Genomic DNA, 27173 nt, shown 5'->3' with positions numbered 1-27173 from the left:
GGGGCCAGTGTGGTGACACACAGTGTCTCCCTGGCTAGCTGGCTCGCTCTCTCCTGGGGACACGGAGGTCGGCAGGCAGCACACAGAGGGACCTACGGGCAGGTGTGTGAGTCACCCCAACCGCACTGAACCTGGGCAGGCTGGTTCCCAGTGCCCGAGGGCTCTGGAGCCCGGAGTGAGGGCCTGCAGGTCCCTGGGTGGCACAGAGAGCGCTGGGGGTGCAGGGAGGCCTGAGGCACCATTTGCTTGCCCCAGAGGCCGGAATTTGTCTTCAGACACTTTCTTTCTCCAAGACCTGGAGGTCTAAGGACTGAGCCGACTACAACGTCCTCTGCCTCAGATTCAGGCCCCAGCCCCTCCTCCCTCAGACCCAGGAGTTTAGGTCCTAGCCCATCCTCCCTCAGACCCAGGAGTCCAGGCCTCAGCCCCTTAGACCCAGGATTCCAGGCCCCCAGCCCCTTCTCCCTCAAACCCCTCAGGCCCAGGAGTCCAGGCCCCTAGCTCCTCCTCCCTCAGACCCAGGAGTCCAAGTTCCCACCTCCTCCCTCAGACTCAGGAATCCAGGCCCCCAGCCTCTCCTCCCTCAGACCCAGGAGTCCAACCCTCAGCCCCTCAGCCCCAGGAGTCCAGGTCCCCGGCCTCTCCTCCCTCAGACCCAGGAGTCCAGGCCCTCACTGCACTCAGGGACCAGTGCTCCCCTCCCGGGAGGTCTGGTCAGGGGTCACCAGGAGCAGAGCGTGGGGGCGGGAGGAATGTGTGTGGGAGGCCTGGGTAAGGAGGAAAAGGGTGTAGCCAGTCTCCTGGCTCAGGGACCTGAGAGACAGGGGTTAAAAGGACGTTCCAGAAGCATCTGGGGACAGAACCAGCCTCTTCCAGGGAGGCCTGGGAGCCAGGGGTGTGTGTCTGGCAGTGCCTGCAGCCCTGGGCTCTGTTGTCCCTGCGTCCTCCGCTTGACTCTGCCACTACATCTGAGTGTCTTCTCTCCTCACAGCTCCCCGTATTTCTATTCTGCCTGCTCATCTCAAAGCTGTTCCTTCCCCCGACTCAAGAATCCCCGGAGGCCTGGAGGCCTGCGGTAGGTAAGATCACAGGCAATACAGAACCAGCCGGGCGGGCGGGGTGGGTGGCCATTGCGCACAGAGCCAGGCTCAGAGGAAAACTGCCATACAGAGGAAGAACGCTAGGGCCCCCTAGGGTAACCCTCTCCTGTCGACAGGAAGGCAAATCAGTGCCCAAGAAAGTAGAAAGATTTAATCAGAATCTCACCGTAGGTTACTGGACCAGTGGATGTAGTTCTGAATTCTCTTTGGCACTGTTTTCGTGGGATCCTCTGATGGAAGACGTGGGCTGGGGAAGAATAAATCAGGAGGCTAGATGGGAAGGACAGAGGTCAAGGCAGGAGAGTGTAGCAGGCCAGGGAGGAAGGAGAGGATGCAGAGGGAGCAGACAGAAGGATGGGGGGAGGGTCGAGGCAGTGACTAATGGACCATGTGGCTTCCCCTTTCAGGAGCGGCCATGAAGAAGCTGATGGTGGTGCTGAGTCTGATTGCTGCAGGTGGGGAAAGGGCATTTAGATGGGGGAGGCTTGCAGACAGGGTTGGGCTTGTTGATGGAGAAGAGGCTGGTATTGGGGATGGGGATATGCACAGGGTTGGAGTGGGGGAGCTTTGAAATGAGGAAGACGTTGGGGATTAGGCTATGGGTGGGGAATACAGATGGGGAGGGTGGTGGGAGGTGGGTTTGAAGATATGAGGGTTTGGGGTGGGGTTGGCTTTAGGGATGGGGATCTAAACAGAGAAGAGATAGGAGGTAGGTTGGAAAGTTGGAGAGAGCCCGGGGATAGGGGATACAGTTGGGTTTGTAGTGGGAATGGGGTAAGTTTGGGAGTGGAAATACAGAGAAGCTTTTTTTTTTGAGACAGGGTCTCACTCTGTCACCCAGGCTGGAGTGTAGTGGCATGATCCATAGTTCACTGCAGACTTGAACTCTTGGGTCTCAAGCGACCCTCCCACCTCAGCCTCCCAAGTGGCTGGGACTACAGGCATATGCCACCATACCCTGCTAATTTGTGTGTGTGTGTGTGTGTATGTGGAGATGAGGTCTCACTGTGTTACCCAGGCTGGTCTCAAACTACTGGGCTCAAGTGATCCTCCTGCCTCAGCTGGGATTACAGGCATAAGCCACTGCACCTGACCAATCTTGACTGGAGTTCATGTTGAGGGGGATGAGCTTGGTTTCTCCAGAACTCCTCTCTGACTCAGATCCTGTCTCCCTCAGCCTGGGCAGAGGAGCAGAATAAGTTGGTGCATGGCGGACCCTGCGACAAGACATCTCACCCCTACCAAGCTGCCCTCTACACCTCGGGCCACTTGCTCTGTGGCGGGGTCCTTATCCATCCACTGTGGGTCCTCACAGCTGCCCACTGCAAAAAACCGTGAGTCTACACCGTAAATGAACAGCGGATGCGACTGAACCCCAAGGGTGTCTTGTAGATGTCAGGCAGGAGGTGACACAGGCATCCCCCCCATCCCAGCATGAGGCCATCTGATAGCCAGGTGCATTCGGCCATTGCTTAATTGAGTACTTAATGTGTGCCAGGCCCTGCGGGCATAGCAGTGGAAAAGAAAAAAGAAAACAAGCAAAATTGCTGTTTTCCTGAACTTACTTTCTAATGGGGGAATTGGATCATTTGGGGACCTGCAGGGCATGACGGGCATTTGGATTTAATTCTGAGCACAGTAGGAAGCCACTGGGCAGTTTTGTTTTTGTTGTTTGTTTTTTGAGACAGAGTCTCGCTCTGTCACCCAGGCTGGAGTGTAGTGGCATGATCTCAGCTCACTGCAACCTCTGCCTCCCGGGTTCCAGCGATTCTCCTGCCTCAGCACCCCAAGTAGCTGAGATTACAGGTATGCACCACCTTGCCTGGCTAATTTTTGTATTTTTGGTAGAGACGGGGTTTCACCATGTTGGCCAGGCTGGTCTCGAACTCCTGACCTCAGGTGATCCGCCCGCCTTGGCCTCTCAAAGAGCTGGGATTACAGGCATGAGCCACCACCACACCCAGCCTGATTTACATTTTTACAAGCACCCTGGCTACCACGTGGAACGTGGTCTGGGCAAGAGAGAGGGAGGGAGGCCCACGTGGGGGCTGTTGCTTTCATCCGGCAACATAGGAGGGTGGCTTGAACCCAGGCGGTTGCAGTGGGGATGGAGGGATGTTGAATATCTTGGGATGTGGAATTCTGAGACTGAGCCAGCAGAATTTGGCAACGAGGAACAGGAGGGAGAGGGAAGAAGCAGGGCTGGCTTCCGGGTATTTGTCCTGAACAACTGGGTGTTTTGCCACATCTTTCTCTGAGTTGTGGGAGAGGGAAAGAGAAACAGGCTGGGTGTGGGCAGGGGAGCATCTGACATTTTGCTTTAGCCACGGTGAGTTTGAGATGCCTGGGAGATGTCCCAGCAGGGAGGCCAGGGAGGCCTCTGGAGCTCAGAGGAGAGGTCAGGGCTGGAGGTTAAAATGAAGGCATCATCAGCAAACAGGTATATTTAAAGCCATGGGTCTAGATGAGATCATCCAAAAAGCTGGCATAGTTGGAGGAGCTGGAGGGCCCAGGATGAAAACCCTGGGCGCTGATTCTCACTAGTTAGATTCACAACAGCTGCCACTTGTTTAATGCTAACTACCAATCAGATGCTGAGTGAAATCATTTATACACCTTTCCCGGAATGCCCACCACAAGGGACTCTTGGCACCATTTTGCAAATGAGGAAACTGAGGTGCAGCGAAATAGCAAGTGACAATCCCTGGGGTGGTTCCCCTGACCCCAAGGAGACCTGGGATGACTCTCTCCACCATCATTCATTCCTTTGATGCACATTGACTAAGAGCACCTGCTAAGTGCCACATTTGAGTTGGGCAGTGGAGATTCAGCAATGGATGAGACACACACGTCATCCCTGCCCTCGGGAGCACAAGGACAGAAAGGTGCAGACAAGCAGTTATTTAAGAAGCAAAGTGGAGGCCGGGCACGGTGGCTCATGCCTGTAATCCCAGCACTTTGGGAGGCCGAGGTGGGTGGATTACCTGAGGTCAGGAGTTCAAGACCAGCTTGGCCAACATGGCGAAACCCTGTCTCTACTGAAAATACAAAAAATTAGCCAGGCATGGTGGTGGGCTCCTATAATTCCAGCCACTTGGGAGGCTAAGGCAGGAGAATCGCTTGAACCTGGGAGGCAGAGGTTGCAGTGAGCCGAGATTGTGCCACTGCACTCCAGCCTGAATGACACAATGAGACTCTGTCTAAAAAAAAAGGAAAGAAAGAAGAAGCAAATTGGGCTGGCTGTGGTGTACAGTCTCATGCCTGTAATCCCAGCACTTTGGGAGGCCGAGGTGGGTGGATCACTTGAGCCCAGGAGTTCAAAGCTGCAGTGAGCTGTCATCTACAGAGCACCGCTGCAGATCCAGCCTGGGTGACAGAGTGAGACCCTGTCTCAAAAAAACAAACAAAAGAAGCAAACCCTTCAAAACCCCACATAATTACAAATTATGAAGGAAAAGAATAGGTGTACCTGCTTTAGATGGAGGAGGGTCAGTAAGGACCTTCTAATGAGATAAAATCCAAGCAGAGGCATGAAGATGGGAAAAGAGTGTTCAAGGCAGAGGAAAGGCAGTGATAACACCCCTGAGGTGAGAACCGTCTTGAGTATTCTCAGAAAAGAAAATTTCCCGTTCACTGCGGAGCAGAAGGTGCTGGGAGATAAGGTTGGAAAGTGACTACAGCCAGATCACACAGGGGCTCCAGTGCCAAGTGGAGGAGCCCAGGCTTTATTCTTAGGACAATGGGGAGCCATGGGTGATGTTTGAGCAAGGGAGTGACTCTGTTTGTTTCAGGAATATGTATCAAACACCTATCATGTGCCAGGTGCTGATCAAGGTACTGGAGATACTATATCTGAATAGAACAAAAATCTCCATCTTGACATCCTAGAGCTGCACTGTCTAATATGGTAGCCATCAGCCACATATAGCAAATTATATTGAAATTAATGAAATGGAAAATCCACAAGCCACATTTCAAGTACTCAGCAGCCACCTGTAGCTTGTGGTTCCCCCAGCCACCTCTGGACGGTGCACATAGAGATCATAGCATCGTAGCATTTAGTGGACAGCATTGCTCTGCAAGGAGGAGAAATAATACAATGAGTAAATATTTAACAATAAACATACAGCATGTCAGATGACTGTGATAGGTTCTCTGGTGGAACAGAAAGCAGGGGAGGGAGATAGGAATTGCCTACTGGAATAGGTATTTGTATTTTAATTGGGCAACTAAGGAAGGCTTCCCTGAGAGGCGACATTTAAAGGAAGTGAGGGAGTGAGCTATGCAGATACTTGGAGGACAGACTTGCTGGCAGAGGGAACAGCAGTGCAAAGGCCCTGGGGTGGGAAGACCACTACTGTGTTCAAAGCAAGACAGGGAAGCTAGCGTTTGGCTGGAGCAGAGGGACAGAAGGGGAGAGCGGGAGGAGAAGATGTCTGAGAGATGATGGGGCAGTGCTTGCAAGACCTGGTGCGCCACGTTGAGAACTTTGGCTTTGATTCTGAGTGAGATGGGAGTCGTAGGAGGGGCTGAGCAGAGGAGGCACAGGAACAACTTACGCTGTTAAAATATCTCTGGTTGCTTTGTGGAGCATGGACTGTGGGGGGCCAGAGATAGAGCAGGGAGCCCAGTGAGGAGGCTACTGCTCTAGTTCAGGTAGGAAGTGAAAAGGCAGCTCAAACCAAGATGGTAGCTGTGGGAAAGGTGAGACGTGGCCAGATTCTGGATATGCTTCAGAGAGGCAAAAGGATTTCTGGACAGCTTGGATGTAAGGCATGAAATAAAGAGAGTGAAGAATAGCCCCCAAGATTATTCTGAAAGGATGGAATTGCCATTTACCCAGCTGGGGAAGACTGTGGGAGGAGCAGGCCAGCTGATTCATGACTTCCCAGCCCTCTCTGAAGCCTCAACTTTAGCCCAAGGGCTCCAGGTGAGACCTAGCCCTCTTCCTTCCCAGGAATCTTCAGGTCTTCCTGGGGAAGCATAACCTTCGGCAAAGGGAGAGTTCCCAGGAGCAGAGTTCTGTTGTCCGGGCTGTGATCCACCCTGGCTATGATGCCGCCAGCCATGACCAGGACATCATGCTGTTGCGCCTGGCACGCCCAGCCAAACTCTCTGAACTCATCCAGCCCCTTCCCCTGGAGAGGGACTGCTCAGCCAACACCACCAGCTGCCACATCCTGGGCTGGGGCAAGACAGCAGATGGTCAGTAGTGGGAGGCTGGTGGGGAGCAGGCTACTGGCTACTGGGGAAAGTGGGCCAAAGGGTGGGAGGTGGGACGATTGGTGAGGGGCCATGGGAAGATGGGCTAATGGTGAGGACCAATGGGACAGGGTTTCAATGGGAGAAACGTCAAGGGGGAGGGAGAGTGAATTTGGGAGCTGGGCCAGTGAGTGAACAGCAAGTGGAAAATGTAGACCAATGGGTGAATAGCATGGGAGAGATGGAACATAAGATGAAGGTTCAATAAAGAGGGAAGGTCAGTGGGGAGATGCTAATCAGGAAGGAGGCCAAAGGTCAAAGGGGACTGATCAGGATTCATTGAAGAGCAGGAGGGAATAATGGAGAAGGAACTGATGGAAGAAGAGAAACCAATAAAGCACAAAAGCCAACTGAAGGATGTGAATTGGGACAGTGAATGGGGGTAGAGCTGATGGAAGAGGGACTAAGGGGAAAGGATCAATGGTCACTAGAGGAAAAAACAGGTCCAATAGATCAGCAGGAACCATGAAGGTGAGCCTGTGTGTGAAGGGCCAATAAGAAAGGTGAACCATTGGATAAAGGGCCAATGGGAAGGCAGAGCCAATGGGGGAGGATGGTGCAAGTTAGAAAAGGACCAATGAGGGAGGTGGACCATTGGATGAAGGGCTAATAGGAAGGGAGAGCCAGTAGGGGATGGTGAGGCCAGTTAGAAAAGGACCAAGGAGGGAAGCAGACCAATAGGAAAAGAGAGCCAATGAGGGAGGGCAGGGCCAGTTAGGAAAGGACCAATGAGGAAGGTAGACCATTGGATGAAGGGCCAATAGAAAGGGAGGACCCATGAAGGAGGGTGGGGACAGTTAGAAAAGGACCAATGACGGAGGTGGACCATTGGATGAAGAACCAGTAGAAAGGAAGAACCAATGGGAGAGGGCATGGCCAGTTAGGAAAAGACTAATGGTCATACAGTGACCAATCAAGATGAATCAACGGGCAAGAAGTAGCCAATGAAGAATAGACTACTGATCAGGAGGGGTACAGTAGAGGAGGGCCTAATAGAGGAAGAGTCCTCCAGGTCAACTGAAACTACTGAAGAAGGTGGGACCAGTGGAAGAGAGAAAAGTGGAGGAGGGACCTAAGAGAAAAGGAAAACCAATAGGAAATGAGGACTCCTGGAGAAGAGACTATTAATGAGGAAGACAGCCAATGGGAGGGAAGAATGATAGAAAGAGGGCCCAATTAGGAGGCAGGGTTATAAGAATGAGAGACAAAAAGGAAGAGGGGAACCAATAGAAAAGAGGGACCAATAGGGAATGGAGGACTTATAGGGGTTGGGGGATGGCTGGGGAGGACATGGGGAGTGCAAGGCCTGGGCTGAGTCTGGCCCATCTCTCTCCTAACAGGTGATTTCCCTGACACCATCCAGTGTGCATATATCCACCTGGTGCCCCGTGAGGAGTGTGAGCATGCCTACCCCGGCCAGATAACCCAGAACATGTTGTGTGCCGGGGATGAGAAGTACGGGAAGGATTCCTGCCAGGTGAGGTGACCCGGATCTGCCAGTTACACAGCCAGAGACAGGACGAAGGCACAAAAACATGGCCAGACACAGGAAGAGAGAGACACAGGCCAAAAGAGAGCTTTACAGAGACAGATAGAGACAGGCTGAGGGAGAACCCAAGCCCTGAAAAGGAGAGACTTAGTTCAACACACAGAGACACAGTCAGGGACATGCAGAGATATAAAGACACAGTCGGCAGAGACAGGAAGTGCAGAGACAAGGATGGAGGCGGCGGGATCAAGAACCAGAGAGGCCAGGCGCAGTGGCTCATGCCTTTAATCCCAGCACTTTGGGAGGCCGAAGCGAGAGGATCACTTGGGGTCAGGAGTTCGAGACCAGCCTGATCAACATGGTGAAACCCTATCTCTGCTAAAAATACAAAAATTAGGCCGGGCACAGTGGCTCATGCCTGTAATCCCAGCACCTTGGGAGGCCGAGGTGGGTGAATAACCAGATCAAGAGATTAGGACCATCCTGGCCAATATGGGGAAACCTCATCCCTACTAAAAATACAAAAATTAGCTAGGCATGGTGGTGGGCGCCTGTAGTCCCAGCTACTCAGGAGGCTGTGACAGGAGAATCACTTGAACCTGGAGGCAGAGGTTGTTGCAGTGAGCCGAGATCGTGCCACTGTACCCCAGCCTGGCAACAGAGGAAGACTCCATCTCAAAAAAAAAAAAAATTATCCAAGCATGGTGGGACACACCTGTAGTCCCAGCTACTCGGGAGGCTGAGGCTGGAGAATTGCTTAAACCCAGGAGGCAGAGGCTGCAGGGAGCTGAGATTGCGCCACTGCACTCCAGCCTGGGGACAGAGCCAGACTCTGTCTAAAAACAAAAAGAACCAAAGAGAGGCAGTAAGGAGGCAGATGGTGTGAGGGGACTGTCCTTCCTCAAACAGAGCCCCTACGAGTCCTGCTCAGAAACAACCAGGCTCTGGAGGAGGGAGACACTAGCTGGGGAAAGGGGACGCCCTCCTGAGTACTTTAACTTGGGTTTCCTCCATTGTCATCCATCCAGGCTCTCCTCTTTATGTCAGAATGACTAGTGCATTGAGGGATGTGCAGAGACCAACCAAGAGGGAGACAGAGGCAGAAACAGAGACAGAGACAGGGAAAGCGATACATAGCAAGTTGGACACAAAGAAAGGGCAGGCGGGCAAGACTGTCCTCAAGACATGAGGTGGAGAGGTGTCCCTGGACAGAATAGTGCCAGGCATATCTCTCCCTGGGCCTTCCCTACCTCTCCCACCTGGGTCTTATCATCTCCTCCTCCCCCTCCTCCCCCTCCTCTTCCTCCTCCTCCCCCTCCTCCTCCTCCTCCTCTTCCTCCTGCTCCCCCTCCTCCTCCTTCTCCTCCCCCTCCTCCTCCTTCTCCTCCCCCTCCTCCTCCTTCTCCTCCCCCTCCTCCTCCTTCTCCTCCCCCTCCTCCTCCTTCTCCTCCCCCTCTTCCTCCTTCTCCTCCCCCTCCTCCTCCTTCTCCTCCCCCTCCTCCTCCTTCTCCTCCCCCTCCTCCTCCTCCTCTTCCTCCTCCTCCTTCTCCTTTTTCTCCTCCTCCTTCTCCTCTTCCTCCTCCTCCTTTTCTCCTCCTCTTCCTCCTCCTCCTCTTCTCCTCCTCTTCCTCCTCTTCTCCTCCTCCTCTTATTCATCTTCTTTTCCTCCTCCTCCTCCTTCTTCCTCTTCCTCTTCATCTTCCACTGCCTCTTCTCCTCTTCCTCCTCCTCCCTCTCCCTCTCCCCCTCCCCCTCCTCCCTCTCCCTCTCCCCCTCCTCCTCCTCCCTCTCCTTCCCCTCCTCCCTCCTCCTTCTTCCTCTTCCTCTTCCACTCCCTCTTTTCCTCCTCCTCTTCTTCCCCCTCCCTCTCCCTGACCCCCTCCCCCTCCCCTCCTCCTTCTCCTTCCCCTCCTCCCTCTCCTCCCCTTCCTCCTTCTCCTCCTTCGTCTTCGTCTTCATCTTCTTCTTCTTTTCTCTCTCTCTCCATCTGTCTCTACACCTCTGCCTCTCTCCACACCTCTCAGTCTCCATTCTTAAATTGTTTTCTTTCTTGCTCTCTAGGTTCCTCTGCATCTTGGCATTCCTATCTGTGTCTTTGAGTCTTCTTTATTCTCTCTCTACCATTCTCTCTCTATGCCTTTGTGTGTCTTACTGTCTCTCTCTCTGTCTCTCTGTCCCTGAGTCTTTCTCTCCATCTTTCAGTAAGTACCTCTGTCCCTTTCTACCTCTCTCTCTCACACGCACACACACACACACACACACACACAGTCTCTGGGTTTCTATCTGTATCTGACTTTCTCCCTCTTTCCTGCAGGGTGATTCTGGGGGTCCGCTGGTGTGTGGAGACCACCTCCGAGGCCTTGTGTCGTGGGGTAACATCCCCTGTGGATCAAAGGAGAAGCCAGGAGTCTACACCAATGTCTGCAGATACACAAACTGGATCCAAAAAACCATTCAGGCCAAGTGACCCTGACATGTGACATCCACCTCCCGACCTACCACCCCACTGGCTGGTTCCAGAACGTCTCTCACCTAGACCTTGCCCCCCTCCCCTCCTGCCCAGCTCTGACCCTGATGCTTAATAAACACAGTGACGTGAGGGCCTTGATTCTCCCTGGTTTTACCCCAGCTCCATCCTTGCATCACTGGGGAGGATGTGATGAGTGAGGACTTGGGTCCTTGGTCTTACCCCCACCACTAAGAGAATACGGGAAAATCCCTTCTAGGCATCGCCTCTCCCCGACCCTTCCACACGTTTGATTTCTTCCTGCAGAGGCCCGGCCACGTGTCTGGAATCCCAGCTCCACTGCTTACTATCGGTGTCCCCTTGGGATGTACCTTTCTTCACTGCAGATTTCTCACCTGTAAAATGAAGATAAGGATGACACAGTCTCCATAAGGCAGTGGCTGTTGGAAAGATTTAAGGTTTCACACCTATGACATACACAGAATAGCGCCTGGCCCACCATGCACTCAATAAAGAATGAATTTTATTATGAGTGGTGCTTTTTGCTTTGATTTGACTTCCACCTTTCTGAAATCTAGATATTCTCAGTTCTCCTTTACAGCCCAATTTGATTTTTCCTCCCCTCCAGGAAGGCACTCTTGATGCCTCCACCTTGTGCTAGACCTCAAAGATGGCTCTTGCCCCTAATTTTTTTTTCCCTCCCCAAGATGGAGTCTCGCTCTGTCACCCAGGCTGGAGTGCAGTGGCGTCATCTCAGTTCACTGCAACCTCCACCTCCTGGGTTCAAGCGATTCTCCTCCCTCAGCCTCCTGAGTAGCTGGGATTACAGGCATGTGCCACCACCCCCAGCTAATTTTTGTATTTTTAGTAGAGATGGGGTGTCATCATGTTGGCCAGGCTGGTCTCGAACTCCTGACCTCATGATCCGCCCAACTCGGCCTCCCAAAGTGCTGGGATTACAGGTGTGAGCCACCACGCCCAGCCTAAACTTTTGTCACAGCCAAATCAGGAAGGTGGGAGGGTAGGAAGACCACCATGCATGGGTAACGGTGATGGGAGAGGAGGGCAGCGATTAGATCCCCAAGGATCTCAAATGCCAGCGTGAGAGGCTGGAACCTTCTCCTGAGGGCACTGGGGAGCCATGGAAAGTCTGTGAGCTGGGGCAGCCCTAGGGCCATGTGCAGGATGAACCAGAGGGGAGACACTGGAGGCTGGGGCTGGGGAGGAGGTTGAGGTGATGATGCAGGGAGAGAAGATGAGGGTTGAGGTGGGGCTGGGCCTGGGAGGGCTGGAAAGGAAGGCTGGATATGAGTTCACCCTTTGGAGAAGTTCAGGTGGGTGGCATTCTCACAGAAGGAGCAACATGTAGAAAATTCTGGGGGTGTGAGGACACCTGTGAATCGTCCTGGATGGTGGAGGCTGGGGTTTGAGGTGGGAGAAATGAATGGCATGGCTGGAAATGTAGGTCAGTGGAAGATGATGCCACTGAGCGCCAGGCAGAAGAACTTGGACCCGATCCCGAGGGCCTGGAGAAAAGGAAGGACGTGGTCAGATCTGGGCTTTAGAAAGACCCTATGATCTTTGTCTTAAGAATCAAAGAAATGCAACATTCTATCACGGGGACGCGATGGAAGGAAGTGGCTGACGTTGTGAGTTGATGGAATTATGAAGTCATGTGAATGACCTGGGCCCCCCTTGAGCAACCTTCTCCGTAAAAGCCGTGAAAGTCACCAGGGTCATCAAGAGGAACCCAGCCAATGATGGTCCAGACCAAAATCAGCTGCAGTTAATTGAGAGAAAATTGGCTTTCTTTTTTTCTCTTTGAGACGGAGTCTCAGAGTCTCACTCTGTCGCCCAGGGTGGAGGGCAATGGCACGATCTCAGCTCACTGCAACCTCTGCCTCCTGGGCTCAAGCAATTCTCCTGCCTCAGCCTCCCGAGTAGCTGGGATTACAGCTGTGAGCCAGCACACCTAGTTAATTTTTTGTGTTTTTTTTTGTTTTTTTTTTTAGTAAGGACAGGGTTTTGCCATGTTGACCAGGCTGGTCTCAAACTCCCAACCTCAAGTGATCCATGCATCTCAGACTCCCAAAATGTTGGGATGGCAGGCACGAGCCACTGTGTCCGGCTCAGCCAATTCAGAAATTGACTTTCTGAATGGACAATAAGAATAATGATAGTCATGACAACAATAATAATAATAATGTAAAATATACTTATTAGCACTTACCAGGTACTATTCTAAGTGCCTTACATATATTAACTCATTTGATCCTCATCGCCAGCCTGTGAGGTGGATACCATTATTGTTCCCATTTTACAGACAGGGAAACCAAGGCACAGAGGGGGTCCACGGTGTGATCAAAGTCTCACAGCTAGTAGGTGACTGCACCAGAATTTAAATGCTAGGGGCTGGTGCCACAGTTTGGGCTCCTAACCACTCTTCTGTACTGAAGTCTTCTTGTAATTCTGATATGTTTTGGAACTGAGCATTAAAATGTTTAGACATCCAACCCTTCTTATGAATTTTATTTTTCTGAAGCAGAATCTCTACACTTTTGGTATTTTACGTGCTTGTGTGTCTAAGAGAATTTCACCTGTTATAGGGAAAGCCTTGTGACTTCAGCTTTAAATGTGTAATAATTGAGCCGTGATTTTTTAAGACGGAGTTACACCAAGTTAATATCCAGCATTGGGATATCTGAAAGAATGCAACACAGGTCATATTTATGAGTGTAATACACTCAGATGTACAAACTCACTTCAATGCTTTGGAAGTGGTGCCTAAAAATCAAGGGACTTCCAGAAGAGATTGAATGTGTTCGTTTTAGAAACATAGTTTAAAATGTCTGAAGGTGTTTAATTAACTTAAGTTTGTGAATAGGACCAAGCATTATTATGAGGACCCCATAGGCCAGGCGCGGGGGCTCACGCCTGTAATCCCAGCGCTTTGGGAGGCTGAGGCAGGCAGATCACGAGGTCAGGAGATGGAGACCTTCCTGGCTAACATGGTGAAACCCCGTCTCCACTAAAAATACAAAAAAATAATTAGCCGGTGTGCCTCCTGTAGTCCCAGCTACGCAGGAGGGAGGCTGAGACAGGAGAATCGTTTGAACCCAGGAGGCGGAGGTTGCAGTGAGCCGAGATCACACCACTGCACTCCAGCCTGGGCGACAGAGTGAGACTCCGTCTCAAAAAAAAAAAAAAACTTAAAAGCAACTGATGGCTAAAAGAAAGAAAGAAAAAAAGATTTATCTAGACCAAAATGGGTTGCAAACAACTTAAAAGACTAAGGAAGAAGTAGGTCGCTGGTTTTGTTACTTTATTAATTAATTAATTAATTAATTTTGAGATGGAGTTTCGCTCTTGTCACCCAGGCTGGAGTGCAGTGGCGTGATCTCAGCTCACTGCAACCTCCACCTCCCAAGTTCAAGGGATTCTCCTGCCTCAGCCTCCTGAGTAGCTGGGATTATAGGCACCTGCCACCATGCCTGGCTAATTTTTGTATTTTTAGTGCAGACAGGGTTTCACCATGTTGGCCAGGCTGGTCTCAAACTCCTGACCTCAGGTGATCTGCCCAGCTTGGCCTCCCAAAGTGCTGGGATTACAGGGGTGAGACACTGCGCCCGGCCACGGTTTTGTCACTTTAATGAATGAAATATTAATTCTCATAATCAAAATAAACCTCAGAATAGGTTTTTGTTATTTTGGGGTTTTTGGTTTTTTCCCTGTGCACTAAAATCAGTCTTGAGTGCTCTAAAATCTCCCCTTTAACAGAATTATAGATGTGAGCAACGCAGCTCGGTTGTTTTTTTGCCCTCAAGGAATGAGGGCTCAAAGAAGGCAGCATCTTCAGGCGTCTTTGTCATTTTGTTCACGGACACCTGAGTCTGGCACATCACAGATGAATGTTTCATTAGCTCTTACTTCCTAGTGAGGACAGAGACAAGGAGACATGAAGACAGATGCAAAGAGCTGGCGGCAGATGGAAAGAAAGGCTGGCGTAGAGACGAGGTCAGGAGAGGTGGCCTCGGATGGCTCAGAAGAGGGGAGGGAGAAGCCACCTTTCGGGTTCCCCACCCAATGCCCATTTCCCAAGCTGTCTGCCCCTTTCCTGGCCTCTTGATCTATTTTCCCAACAACAAGTAGCCCTGCCCAACTATCTCACCCATGCCTGGCCACACCAGCCGGGCCACGGCACCTGCGGATTCCCAGACTGGGTCCCTGCCTCTTTGTGCTCCATGGCCTGGGCCCAGAGTGAAGGCAAGAGAAGGAGTTGAGGGCTCCCTCCACAAAGCGGCTTGAGTCTCCCCTGCTTAACATGCAGGGAGTGGGAGGCAGAAAGACAGGGAAGGAGGAAGGGGTGGGGAAGAAAGAGAGAGAGAGAGAGAGAGGGAGACAGAATAATACAACTACAGAAACCACACAGAGAGCCTGGGACACAGGGACACACAGAGTCAGAGAGAAAAGAGAAGATAGAGAAAGACACAAAGGGAGACACAGAGGTGTAAAGAAAGAGAGATTAACAGAGAGTCCCAGATACACGCAAAGGGGCAGAAGCACAGTTTTCAGGGTGGTGTCTATGATCATCCTCTTGATTATGCTGATGATGTGACAAGTACCTAAAGCCATCAGACTCTACCCTTTAAATATGCAGTTTGGGCCAGGCATAGTGGCTCATGCCTATAATTCCAGCACTTTGGGAGGCAGAGGTGGGTGAATCACTTGAGGCCAGGAGTTCGAGACCAGCCTGGCCAACATGGTGAAACCCTGTCTTTACTAAAAAAAAAAAAAAAAAAAAAAATTCAGCCGGGTGTCGTGGGGCACACCTGTAATCCTAGCTACTCTGGAGGCTGAGGCATGAGAGTCACTTGAACCCTGGAGGCAGAGGTTGCAGTGGGCTGAGATCACATCACTGCCCTCCAACCTGGGTGACAGAGCAAGACTCTGTCTCAAATAAATAAATAAATAAACAAACGAACAAGCAGTTTGTTGTACCTTAGTTACACCTAAAAAAAAAAATGCTGTCAACAAATAGAGCAGAAGTGAAATAAAGGAAAATAAATGGGCTGAGAACTCTAAGGTATATTTGACAAATCATTCAGAACCTTTAAAAAAGAAAGAATCACAGAGGCATAGAAAGACAGAGAGGGAGGAACAGGGAGACAGAAACACCTGTGGCCCAAGGAGAAAAAAACAAGGCTCCTGAGACAGACAAGAGGAGAGAGAGAGAGAGAGAGTGAGAGACAGAGAGAGAAAAAGACAGAGAGAGCGAGACAGAGAGACAGAGAGGTGAGAGGGAGGGACAGAAAGAGAGAGAGGGGTGGAGAGAGACACAAGATATTGAGAGATACTCAGAAAGATAGCCGAGGGAGAACCACAGAGAGATGGAAGAAGACTCTGAAAAATAACCAGAGACAAAGATGGAAAGAGGAGTATTGAGGGGGAACAGACAGTGGTGGAATGAGCAAAATGCAGAGAAGAAAGCAAGCAATCCAGGCGCCAAGAATAGTGACCCAGAGTTGGTGAGAAGCCAGATCCTTAAGGCTGGGGGAGGCAGGAAAGGGGCTGGCCTGGCTTCCCGAGACCCCTCCCCATTCTCCAGGCCAGGGAGGTAGGGAGTGACATTCCGGACTGGGTGGGGGGTGCTCTGGGGGTGGAGATAGGGGGAGCAGGAGGAGCTATTGCTAAGGCCCGATAAGCACCTCATTGCCCGGGAATGTGCCCCAGGGAGCAGTGGGTGGTTATAACTCAGGCCTGGTGCCCAGAGCCCAGGAGGAGACGGCCAGGAAGGCACAGGCCTGAGAAGTCTGCGGCTGAGCTGGGAGCAAATCCCCCACCCCCTACCTGGGGGACAGGGCAGGTGAGACCTGGGGAGGGTGGCTCAGCAGGCAGGGAAGGAGAGGTGTCTGTGCCTCCTGCACCCACATCTTTCTCTGTCCCCTCCTTGCCCTGTCTGGAGGCTGCTAGACTCCTATCTTCTGAATTCCATAGTGCCTGGGTCTCAGCACAGTGCTGATGGTGGCCCGTCCTTGTGGTTCCTCTCTACCTGGGGAAATAAGGTAGGGGAAGAAGGGGAAGTGGGTTAAGGGCTCCCCAGATCGCCTGGGCCTCCCAACCCTCTGACATTCCCCATCCAGGTGCAGCAGCCATGGCTACAGCAAGACCCCCCTGGATGTGGGTTCTCTGTGCTCTGATCACAGCCTTGCTTCTGGGGGCTACAGGTAACCAGAACTCTGGGGTAGGAGGGGTGTGGGATTGGGAGGACTGCCTCTGTGGCACTAGAGTGCCTGTCCCCTGGGGAACTGTGTGAGCCTGGGCATGACTCCGGGACCGGGTGAATGTGAGTCTCTGTCTGTATTTGTGGTTGTGTGACTGTGTGTGGCTCTGTGATTGCCACGATGTGTGTCGGGGAGGGGGATGCCCTTTCCCATGTCAAGTGACTGTGCAGCAGGTGGCACTGACCCTTTGAGGCTGTATGTGTGGTTTTCTGATTGTGTGTGCATTTAAGATTGCGTGTGGCTCCACAGCTATGTGGGTGAATGCATGTAGCACTGGGGGTGTTTCCTGTGTGTTTGGCTGTGTGTGGTGACTTGGCATTGTATATGACTGCAGGTATCTGCAGTTCCTGTCCCTGAGGTCCCGGGATTGTGTGCAACAAAAGTGGTCATCACCGTGGACAGGTGTGACTGTGTGTTTGCAGGCGATTATGTGATTGTGGCTGAGTGTGACATTATGGATGCCTATATTTGTGACCGTGTGACTACCTGAAGCTCTATGTAGGGATGACTGTATGTGACTGTGTGTGTCTGTGTGAGGCCGTGTAAATGCTACTGTATGTGTGATGGTGCAGCTGTGTGTCTGGAGTTTCTGTCTCTGCCTGGAGGGATAGAGGGTGCAGGGGTAGCTGTCTCTGGGAGATGGGTGCTAGGTGACTGACTTGCAGTGTGTGCCTGTGTGCAGAAGAGTATGTGGCAGTCTGAACATCTGTGCACACACGGCATCTGTGCGTGGCACTGAGACACTGTGGATGAGGGTGTGCGATCCCGCAAGGCTGCCCAGGAGCGTGTGTACCTGGAGACAGAGCTGTACTGTTAGCTGCACCTGTGGAGGCAACATGTGCGTGTCTGCAGAACTGCGTGCGTGCTTGGCTGTTACTGCTGTTGTGCGCGTGGTTCTTGGGGTGAGTTCGTGAATGATGGTGGTGCCAGGGCCATCAGCAAGGGTAAGAACCAGGCCGGGCGCGGTGGCTCACGCCTGTAATCCCAGCCCTTTGGGAGGCCGAGGCAGGCCGATCACCTGAGGTCGAGAGATCGAGGCCAGCATGACCAACATGGAGAAACCCTGTCTCTACTAAAAATACAAAAAATTAGCCGGTGTGGTGGCGCGTGCCGGTAATCCCAGCTACTCAGGAGACTGGGGCAGAAAAATCGCTTGAACCCGGGAGGTGGAGGTTGTGGTGAGCCGAGATCGCGCCATTGCACTTCAGCCTGGGCAACAAGAGCAAAACTCCGTCTCGAAAAAAAAAAAAAAAAAGGGATAAGAACTAGTGAATGGGCACGGGAGGACTGATGATGGAGTGGGGCATGTATGTAGTCTGTAGGTCTGTGTGTGGGAGGAGGGGATTGACAGGATTGAGAAGGCATGTTTTCATCTGAGAATTCAGAAACCTAGGCCTGCTCTTCTCCTCCACGTGGCCCCCTAAGCTGAGCCCTTCTTTCCTGGTCCTGCTTTCGGAACCTTAGCTCCGCCCATGAGCTCTGACCCCACCTCCTTTCCTCAACCACGCCCCTAGGCCAGACTCTAGTCGACCCCGCCTCAGGCCACACCCCTTTGGGCCAGGCTCCACCCCCATTCTCTGGGTACCTTCTAGAACCCCCTTCAAAGTCAGAGCTTTTTTTTTTCTTGGAGACAGTCTTGCTCTTTCTCCCAGGCTGGAGTGCAGTGGCGTGATCTCGGCTCACTGCAACCTCTGCCTCCCGGGTTCAAGTGATTCTCGTGCCTCCACCTCCTGAGTAGCTGGGATTACAGGTGCGCACCACCACGCTTGGCTAATTTTTGTGTTTTTAGTAGAGACAGGGTTTCACCTTGTTGGCCAGGCTGGTCTCGAACTCCCAACCTCAGGTGATCCTCCCACCTCGGCCTCCCAGAGTGCTGGGGTTACAGGCGTGAGCCACTGCCTCCAGTCCAAAGTCAGAGTTCTTTATAGGAGACTCTAACATGTAACCCTGGCCTTGGCCCTAACCAAGTCAATTCCAAACCCCTTCCTGCCTCCAGCCCTGACCCCACTCACTGAGGCCTGACCCCACTTCTTGAGACTAGTTCCATCCCTAAAGCCCTGGTCTCCCTCCCATCCCCAGGCTCCAGCCCCCACAGCTTTGGCTCTACCCCTGAGCTTGTCCAGGAATCCTGTACCCAATTTTACCCTCCCATTTAGTTCTAGCCAATTCCAGGAATCTGTGAGGTCCAGTTAGAGTCCAGTAACCCTACCTGAGCCTGGGCTCTGTCCTTGAGCTTGAGCCTGGTCTTGAGCGATGCCACTCTCATTCTCCAGGCCCCGCCCCTAAGCCCTGGCCCCGCGCCCTCAGAGGGTCAGACACCCACCCTCCAGCCGGTGTGGCCTCTTGAGTCTGAAACCCACCCCCAGCCCAAGCCCCGCCTCTGAGCCCCGCCCAACCCATTTTCCGTTCCCAGAGCATGTTCTCGCCAACAATGATGTCTCCTGTGACAACCCCTCTAACACCGTGCCCTCTGGGAGCAACCAGGACCCGGGAGCTGGGGCCGAGGAAGACGCCCGGTCGGATGACAGCAGCAGCCGCATCATCAATGGGTCCGACTGTGATGAGCACACTCAGCCGTGGCAGGCTGCGCTGTTGCTAAGGCCCAACCAGCTCTACTGCGGGGCGGTGTTGGTGCATCCACAGTGGCTGCTCACGGCCGCCCACTGCAGGAAAAAGTGAGTGGGAGTTCCAAGAGGAGGGCTGGTGGGGAGGGGGAAGTGGGGTTGGGGGGCATGGAGGTGAGGGCTGGTGGGGATGGGGAAGTGGGGTTGGGGGGCATGGAGGTGAGGGCTGGTGGGGACGGGGAAGTGGGGTTGGGGGGCATGGAGGTGAGGGCTGGTAGGGACGGGGAAGTGGGGTTGGGGGGCATGGAGGTGAGGGCTGGTGGGGACGGGGAAGTGGGGTTGGGGGGCATGGAGGTGAGGGCTGGTGGGGACGGGGAAGTGGGGTTGGGGGGCATGGAGGTGAGGGCTGGTGGGGATGGGTTGGGGATGTGGGAGCAGGAGGAGGTCGAGTTGGGGATAGGACTAAGGGTGGAGTTTTGCCGGGGAGCGAGGTAGGAGGATGAGGTTGGAGAGGGGAGATTTTTGTGGTAGGGAATGGGAAGGAGCTAAGGATGGGTTGGATTTGGGGTTAGGAGTGTATGTTTGTTGAATGGTTTGGGATGGAGGTGGAATGGGGATTGGCTTTAGAATTGGGGGGTGGGTGAAAATCAGGCTGGGGTGGAAATAAAGATGGCATGGAGATAGGGTTGGGATTGGGAGCAGATATAGAATGAAGGATGGGGATTGGAGTTTTGGGTGGGGTTGGAGATGGTTGGATTTGGGCTTGAGAATGCATATGGTGATGGCTTCTGGGTAGGGAAAGAATTAGGGTTGGGAACGGAATGGTTTTGGAATTGTGACTGGGATGTGGACAGGCATGGGATTGGAGACCAAGATGGAGTTGAGGATAGTTTGGGGACTGGGGGTGGGGATGGGGGTGCGGCTGGGGCTGGGTGTGGGGTTGGGATTGGCACTGGACATGGAGATAGAGATCGAGATTGGTGGTGACCTGCCCCATCTTCCTCAGAGTTTTCAGAGTCCGTCTCGGCCACTACTCCCTGTCACCAGTTTATGAATCTGGGCAGCAGATGTTCCAGGGGATCAAATCCATCCCCCACCCTGGCTACTCCCACCCTAGCCATTCTAATGACCTCATGCTCATCAAACTGAACAGAAGAATTCGTTCCACTAAAGATGTCAGACCCATCAACGTCTCCTCTCATTGTCCCTCTGCTGGGACAAAGTGCTTGGTATCTGGCTGGGGAACAACCAAGAGCCCCCAAGGTGAGTGTCCAGGTTCTTCTTGATACCGACCCATCTCTGCCGCCTTCCATCTTTCTCCACCTCTCACTGTGTTCCTGTTTGACAGTGCACTTCCCTAAGGTCCTCCAGTGCTTGAACATCAGTGTGCTAAGTCAGAAAAGGTGCAAGGATGCCTACCCGAGACAGATAGATGACACCATGTTCTGCGCCGGTGACAAAGCAGGTAGAGACTCCTGCCAGGTGAGGACACCTCTCTCTTTATTCAGCAGATACACACTGAGTGCCAACTCGATAACATGGAGCGTTGCCAAATTCTGAGAATCCAGCAATTGCCAAGACAGTCAGGACCCCGTTCTCACAGAGCAGTGTTTAGTAGAAACAATGCTGAGCTGCTTATGTCATTTCCAGTTTTCTAGCAGCCACATTAAAACAAGTAAAAAAGGCTGGGCGCGGTGGCTCATGCCTGTAATCCCAGCACTTTGTGAGGCTGAGGCGGGCGGATCACCTCTGGTCAGGAGTTCGAGACCAACCAGGCCAACATGGCGAAACTCCATCTCTACAAAAAAATACAAAAATTAGCCAGGCGTGGTGGCGGGCACCTGTAATCTCAGCTGCTCAGGAGGCTGAGACACAAGAATCACTTAAACCCAGGAGGTGGAGGTTGCAGTGAGCTGAGATCATGCCACTGCACTCCAACCTGGGAGACAGAGTGACACTTTTGTCTCGAAAAGAAAAAAAAAGAACAAGTAAAAAAGAAACAGGTGAAGTTAACTTTAATAACCCAATGTATCCCAAATACAATCATTTCAAAGTGTAATTAATATAAAACAATTATGAATGAGATACTTTACATTCTTTTCTTGTTTTCATATTAAGTCTTTGAAAGTGAGTATATATTTTATACTGACAACACATCTCAATTTGGACTAGCTACATTTCAGGTGCTCAGTAGCCACATGTGGCTAGCAGTTACTGTATTGGATGGCACGGGTCTAGAGGGAAAGATCAAGGCTGTTTTCTATGGTTGGGCAGGGTGTGCACTGCATAAAGATACCATATCTAATAGGGGCACTCCATGTTACAGATGTCAGTTTTGGCAGTTTTCAGGCATGTGGTAGTTAAGTGTCTTGTTTCAACAAAATCTGTAATATGACAGTTTTCTAGCAAGTGCTGGTAAAATATCTTGAGGAAGGAAAAGAGAAACCTGGTAGGTATTTTTACAAGAGAATATTTAATACAGGGGATTAATTACAAAGCTGCTGGAAGGGCTGGAGGAACAAGGTTAAAAAATAAAAAACTCTGTGGTCAAGAATCTGCATAAATAGGGCAATTTCAGAGAGTGGTAAGGGTTAACCCCAAAATAAAACATGGTTTTAGGATAGTAAACAATAAGGGCCAATATTCAAAAAGGTGGTCAGGGGAGCCTCCTTGGAGAGGTGGCATTTGAGCAGAGAATGGATGACACAAAGAAGCTAAACTCGTGAAGTTTAAGGGGAAAGAAAAGGCACATGCAAAGGCCCTGAGGCAGAAAGGAGTTTGGCTGATTCAAAGAAGAAGAGGAAACCAATGCGACTGGAGAACAAAAGTAGGGGGAACAGTAGGAAGTGAGGCTGGAGGTGTAGGCAGGGGTGAATGTTCTGCAAGTATTTCTTGGTCACCAACACAGAGCTTCCCTATGTTCTAATGGAAGCTGTATCTGTTGAGGAAGACAGAATTTAAAATCAAACTGTTACATCAACCAGCACCCTCTTCTGTATTCAGGCTCCCAAGGAATCCAGAAGGACGTAAGTTAACAAGCTCTCATTAGCAGGGTGTGCGTTTCAACAGTAGTTAGGAAGCTGGGGATTCAGGAGTACTCCAGTCCCGTGGCTATGAAAAGCTCCCCCCAGATTGTACAAACCTGACAAACGCAACACCTTCCCAGCTCTCCCCATTTCTTCTCTGTGCCCTGGGTGTAGGGGTGGGTTGCGAGGGGGAAAACTTTTAACAGAAGAAAGCACATCTCCGCCGGGCGCAGTGGCTCACGCCTGTAATCCCAGCACTTTGGGAGGCCGAGGCGGGTGGATCACTAGGTCAGGAGATGAGGCCATCCTGGCTAACACGGTGAAACCCCGTCTCTACTAAAAATACAAAAAATTAGCCGGGCGTGGTGGCATGCGCCTGTAGTCCTAACTGCTGGGGAGGCTGAGGCAGGAGAATGGCGTGAACCCCGGAGGCGGAGCTTGCAGTGAGCCGAGATTGCGCCACTGCACTCCAGCCTGGGCAACAGAGTGAGATGCCGTCTCAAAAAAAAAAAAGAAAGAAAAAAAAAAGAAAGCACATCTCATTCGAGTGGTGGCATTTAAAACTATTTAGCCTTTCTGTAGGCAAGGTTAGTATCTTGTTTTTCCAGACCTCAAGGTGTTTTTTTGTTTGTTTTTTCATACCGGTGTGTGGTCTGGGTGTGGCCACTAAAAGCTACAAGCAAGAAATAATAACAACTACAACAATACTAATACTAATAGTATAAAAATAATAGCATCTGGCTAATTGCTGGACACTGTTTTAAGTGGTTTGCATGCCTCAACTCGTTAACTCATTTACCTGTTATTATTGGCCCTATTTTACAGACAAGGAGCCAAGGCTCAGAGCAGTTAACTAACAGCCTCTCAAAAGAAACTCTGCAGAGATATTAAATTTAAAAAATAATGAGAGAAATTAAACCACAAGAAAGTTGAAATTTAGAGGTCCAGGCAGCTAAGCTTGTTTGCCTTGAAACAGTATCTGCTACTGAGAAAAAGGCATGTCTTGGCTTTCCTAATAATTGATACCAGGACTCTGTAATTCATATTTTGCATGCATATAAGTAAGAGATGAAGCCGAGTGCAATGGCGCATGCCAGTAATCCCAGCACTCTGGGAGACTGAAGTGGGAAGATCACTTGAGCTCAGGAGTTCAAGACCAGCCTGGGCAACTAAAAATTAAAAAAATAAAAATACTAATTGTTTTTATTTTAGTAGATTTTATTCATACCACTTACATCATTATTGTAGTATGTACATATTTATTTCTTTTCTTTTCTTTTTTTTTTGAGATGGAGTCTCACTCTGTCACCCAGGCTGGAGTGCAGTGGCACCATCTCAGCTCACTGCAGCATGCGCCTCCTGGGTTCAAGCATTTCTTCCACCTCAGCCTCCCAAGTAGCTGGGATAACAGGCACCCACCACCATGCCCGGCTATTTTTTTTTTTTTTTTTCCCATAGAGATGGGGTTTCACCATGTTGGCCAGGCTGGTCTTGAACTCCTGACCTCAAGTGATCTGCCTGCCTCGGCCTCCCAAATTGCTGGTATTACAGGTGTGAGCCACCGTGCCCAGCTGGGAGATAGATATTTCTCTCCACCTCAAACAGAGGTCCACTCAAGCTACTTTTCATTTTCTTCATAAATATTAGCCGAGTGGCTATTTTGCACCAGGAATGGTTCCAGGTGCTGCGGATATGGCATCGGGCAAAACAGACCAAAAACTTCCTGCCACATGGACCTTATGTTCCCCAAGTGGAAGACAGGCAATAAAGAGATAGATAAATATGTAGTAAATTTAAAAAAAAAAAAATTAGCCGGGTGTGGTGGCTTGCACCTGTAGTTCCAGCTACTTGGGAGGCTGAGGTGGGAGAATTGCTTGAGCCCAAAAGTTTGAGGCTGCAGTAAGCCATGACTGCACCACTGCACTCCAGACAGCAGCCTGGGTGACAAAGCAGACCTTTTTGTCAGAAAGAAAGAGAGGAAAAGAGGAAGGGAGGAAGGGAGGATGGGAGGAAGTGAAGAAGGAAGGAAGGAAGGAGAGAGAAAGAAAGGAGCAAGAAAGAGAATGAAGAAAGAAAGAAAGAGAAAGAAAGAACAAAGAAAGAAAGAAAAGAGAGGAAGGAAGGAAGGAGGAAGGAAGAAAGGAAGGAAGGAAGGAAAAGAGGAAAAAAATGACTGTTGAAGAGCAGTGAGTATTATTATTATTATTATAGGAGGGTAATTATAGGGAGGTATGGAGAATTGAGGACAGGAAACACAAATTAGTCCAAGCGAATGGATTTCTATTAGGAGTGATTCTGCCCCTAGGAGACGTTGGCAATACCAGGAGACATTTTTGGTTGTCACAACTCTATGGAGGGGCATTACTGGCATCTAGTGGGTAGAGGCCAAGGGTGCTGCTCAACGTGCTATGATGCACAGGGCAGGCCTCCACAACAAACCATTATCCAGCTTCAGATGCCCACAAAGCCCAGATCGAGAAGCCTTCATCCAGGGGCTGAGAACTGTATTTTTGCAGAAGGGCGGTATAAGGATGGGTTGGTGGAGAATGAGGAAGGAAGGTGTGTGTCCAGTAAGAGAAATAAAGCCTGCACAGGCTGGAGGGGAGAGTGAGAGAGAAAGGGAGGCGGAGAGATACACAGTGAGGGAGACAGGCTGGAACAGAAAGTAGAGACAAAGATTCGAGATGTGGAGAGGAAGGGTCACAGACCCCCCGAAATGATGTGTGGACAACAGGAATCTGGAAGAGGAAGATGGAGTGGAGAGTGACAAATGGGGTCTAAAGGTTGAACTTGGAGGCCGGGCATGGTAGCTCACGCCTGTAATCCCAACAGTTTGGAGGTTGAGGTGGGCGAATCACTTGAGGCCAGGAGTTCGAGACCAGCCTGGCCAACATGGTGAAACCCCATCTCTACAAAAAAAATACAAAAAATTAGCCAGGTGTGGTGATGGACGCCTGTAGTCGCAGCTACTTGGGAGGCTGAGGCAGAAGAATTGCTTGAACTCGGGAGATGGAGGCTGCAGTGAGCTGAGGTCAGGCCACTGCACTCCAACCTGGGCGACAGAGTGAGATTCCATCTCAAAAAAAAAAAAAAAAAAGTTGGATTTGGAGTGAAATATTAATAACATTCTCCTTCTCTCTCTTTTTGCCTGCGTCTCCATCTCTGTCTTTTTCTGCATTTCTTCATCTCTGTACTTTCCATCTCTGTGTGTCTGTCTCCATCTCCTTCTCCATCTGTGGGCGTCTCTGGGTCTCTCGTGTCTCCTTCTGCCCACCTTGCCAAACCTCTGCCTCTCTTGTGCCTCCCTTTCTCTCCTGCAGGGTGATTCTGGGGGGCCTGTGGTCTGCAACGGCTCCCTGCAGGGACTCGTGTCCTGGGGAGATTACCCATGTGCCAAGCCCAACAGACCGGGTGTCTACACCAACCTCTGCAAGTTCACTAAGTGGATCCAGGAAACCATCCAGGCCAACTCCTGAGTCATCCCAGGACTCAGCACACCAGCATCCCCACCTGCTGCAGGGACAGCCCTGACACTCCTTTCAGAACCTCATTACTTCCCAGAGATGTTGAGAATGTTCATCTCTCCAGCCCCTGACCCCATGTCTCCTGGACTCAGAGTCCGCTTCCCCCACAGTGGGCTGACCCTGTCTCTCTAGTTGAACCCTGGGAATAATTTCCAAAACTGTCCAGGGCGGGGGTTGCATCTCAACCTCCCTGGGGCACTTTCATCCTCAAGCTCAGGGCCCATCCCTTCTCTGCAGCTCTGACCCAAATTTAGTCCCAGAAATAAACTGAGAAGTGGAATCTTCCTATGTCTCCTCCCTGTGCAGGGTGGCTGTGAACAAGTCACATCTCCGCCTCCAGGCTCATGTGTTTTGTCTATGAGGTCACTTGGGTTGTGAGAAAGAGAGGTCCAGTCGGACTACTTTTCACCTTCTTCATAAATATTGGCCAGGTGGCTATTTTTTATTTTTATTTATTAATTATTATTATTATTATTATTTACGATGGAGTCTCACTCTGTTAACCACACTGGAGTGCAGTGGCACAATCTCGGCTCACTGCAACTTTCACCTCCCAGGTTCAAGCGATTCTCCTGCCTCAGCCTCCCAAGTATCTGGGATTACAGGTGTCCGCCACGACGCCCCAACTAGTTTTTGTATTTTTAGTAGAAACCAGGTTTCACCATGTTGGCCAGGCTGGTCTCGAACTCCTGACCTCAAGTGATCTGCCCGCCTCAGCCTCCCAACGTGCTGGGATTACAGGCGTGAGCCACCACACCCGACCCCAAGTGGCTATTTTGCACCAGGAATGGCTCAATGTGCTGGGGATAAGGCATTGGGCCAAACAGACCAAAAAGTTCCTGCCTTGTAGAGCTCACATTCCAGGAGTGGAAGACAGACAACAAAGGGAGAGAGATAATTGGGAGGCGGAAGCGGGCGAATCACAAGTTCAGGAGATCGAGACCATCCTGGCCAACATGGTGAAACCCCCTCTCTACTAAAAATACAAAAATTAGCTGGGCATGGTGGCATGCACCTATAATCCCAGCTACTCAGGAGACTGAGGCAGGAGAATCGCTTGAACCTGGGAGGCAGAGATTGCAGTGAGCCAAGATCACACCACTGCACTCCAGCCTGGTGACAGAGTAAGATGCCAGCTCAAAAAAAAAAAAAAGAGAGAGAGATAAACTTGTATGCGCCATAGTAATTATGTAAGTGACATGAACACAATGAGAGCAGGGCATAAGGCAAGAGAAGAAATGTCGTGAGTTGGTGGGGGGGGGTCTCTACATTGGATGATCAAGGAGAGTATGGGAAGCAGCATAATGCCTCCCTCCCACCTCGAAATGCCATCTTAATTTCCGGAGCCTGTGAATATGTTACCTTCTATAGCAAGGGGGCTTTGCTGATGTGATTAAGGGTCTTGAGATAGGGAGATGATCCTGGATTATCTGGGTGGACCCAATATGATCAGAAGGGTC

The 27173-nt window shown here is 51.1% G+C and overlaps 2 protein-coding genes across 6 annotated transcripts; both read left to right on the top strand.

Moving 5' to 3' along the window:
* Positions 1-10565, top strand: KLK6 (kallikrein related peptidase 6). Of its 4 annotated transcripts, none has more exons than XM_054464289.2 (7): positions 1-102; positions 992-1079; positions 1508-1555; positions 2278-2434; positions 6058-6305; positions 7703-7839; positions 10166-10565. In XM_054464289.2, exons 3-7 carry the CDS (start codon positions 1516-1518, stop codon positions 10316-10318), a joined length of 735 nt encoding a protein of 244 aa, XP_054320264.1. In that variant the 5' UTR covers positions 1-102; positions 992-1079; positions 1508-1515; the 3' UTR covers positions 10319-10565. The 4 variants fall into 4 exon arrangements, with proteins under 4 accessions (XP_054320264.1, XP_054320268.1, XP_054320267.1 ...); XM_054464293.2 differs by lacking the exon at positions 1-102 and adding an exon at positions 779-895; XM_054464292.2 differs by lacking the exon at positions 1-102 and adding an exon at positions 787-895 and having other exon boundaries at positions 992-1075.
* Positions 10566-16048: 5483 nt separating this feature from the next.
* KLK5 (kallikrein related peptidase 5) lies at positions 16049-25997 on the top strand. Of its 2 annotated transcripts, XM_054464285.2 has the most exons (7): positions 16049-16181; positions 16313-16380; positions 16459-16542; positions 19013-19274; positions 20170-20426; positions 20512-20645; positions 25510-25997. In XM_054464285.2, the coding sequence occupies exons 3-7, from the start codon at positions 16470-16472 to the stop codon at positions 25663-25665; spliced, it is 882 nt and encodes a 293-aa protein (XP_054320260.1). In that variant the 5' UTR covers positions 16049-16181; positions 16313-16380; positions 16459-16469; the 3' UTR covers positions 25666-25997. The 2 variants fall into 2 exon arrangements, with proteins under 2 accessions (XP_054320260.1, XP_054320261.1); XM_054464286.2 differs by lacking the exon at positions 16313-16380.
* The last annotated feature ends 1176 nt before the right edge of the window (positions 25998-27173 follow it).

Source organism: Pongo pygmaeus, chromosome 20 (genome assembly GCF_028885625.2).
Source record: "Pongo pygmaeus isolate AG05252 chromosome 20, NHGRI_mPonPyg2-v2.0_pri, whole genome shotgun sequence".
NCBI classification, from domain to species: Eukaryota; Metazoa; Chordata; class Mammalia; order Primates; family Hominidae; genus Pongo; species Pongo pygmaeus.
The sequence above is the reverse complement of the archived record's forward strand: the minus strand, read 5'-3'. Positions and strand labels throughout refer to the sequence as shown.

Bases quoted from the DNA above. Each gene is read 5' to 3' on its own strand.
- KLK6 (XM_054464289.2), top strand. From the start codon at position 1,516: ATGAAGAAGCTGATGGTGGTGCTGAGTCTGATTGCTGCAG. The intron at 1,556-2,277 runs GTGGGGAAAGGG...TGTCTCCCTCAG, and splicing joins GCTGAGTCTGATTGCTGCAG to CCTGGGCAGAGGAGCAGAAT. The intron at 7,840-10,165 runs GTGAGGTGACCC...TCTTTCCTGCAG, and splicing joins ACGGGAAGGATTCCTGCCAG to GGTGATTCTGGGGGTCCGCT.
- KLK5 (XM_054464286.2), top strand. From the start codon at position 16,470: ATGGCTACAGCAAGACCCCCCTGGATGTGGGTTCTCTGTGCTCTGATC. The intron at 19,275-20,169 runs GTGAGTGGGAGT...CATCTTCCTCAG, and splicing joins GCCGCCCACTGCAGGAAAAA to AGTTTTCAGAGTCCGTCTCG. The intron at 20,646-25,509 runs GTGAGGACACCT...TCTCTCCTGCAG, and splicing joins CAGGTAGAGACTCCTGCCAG to GGTGATTCTGGGGGGCCTGT.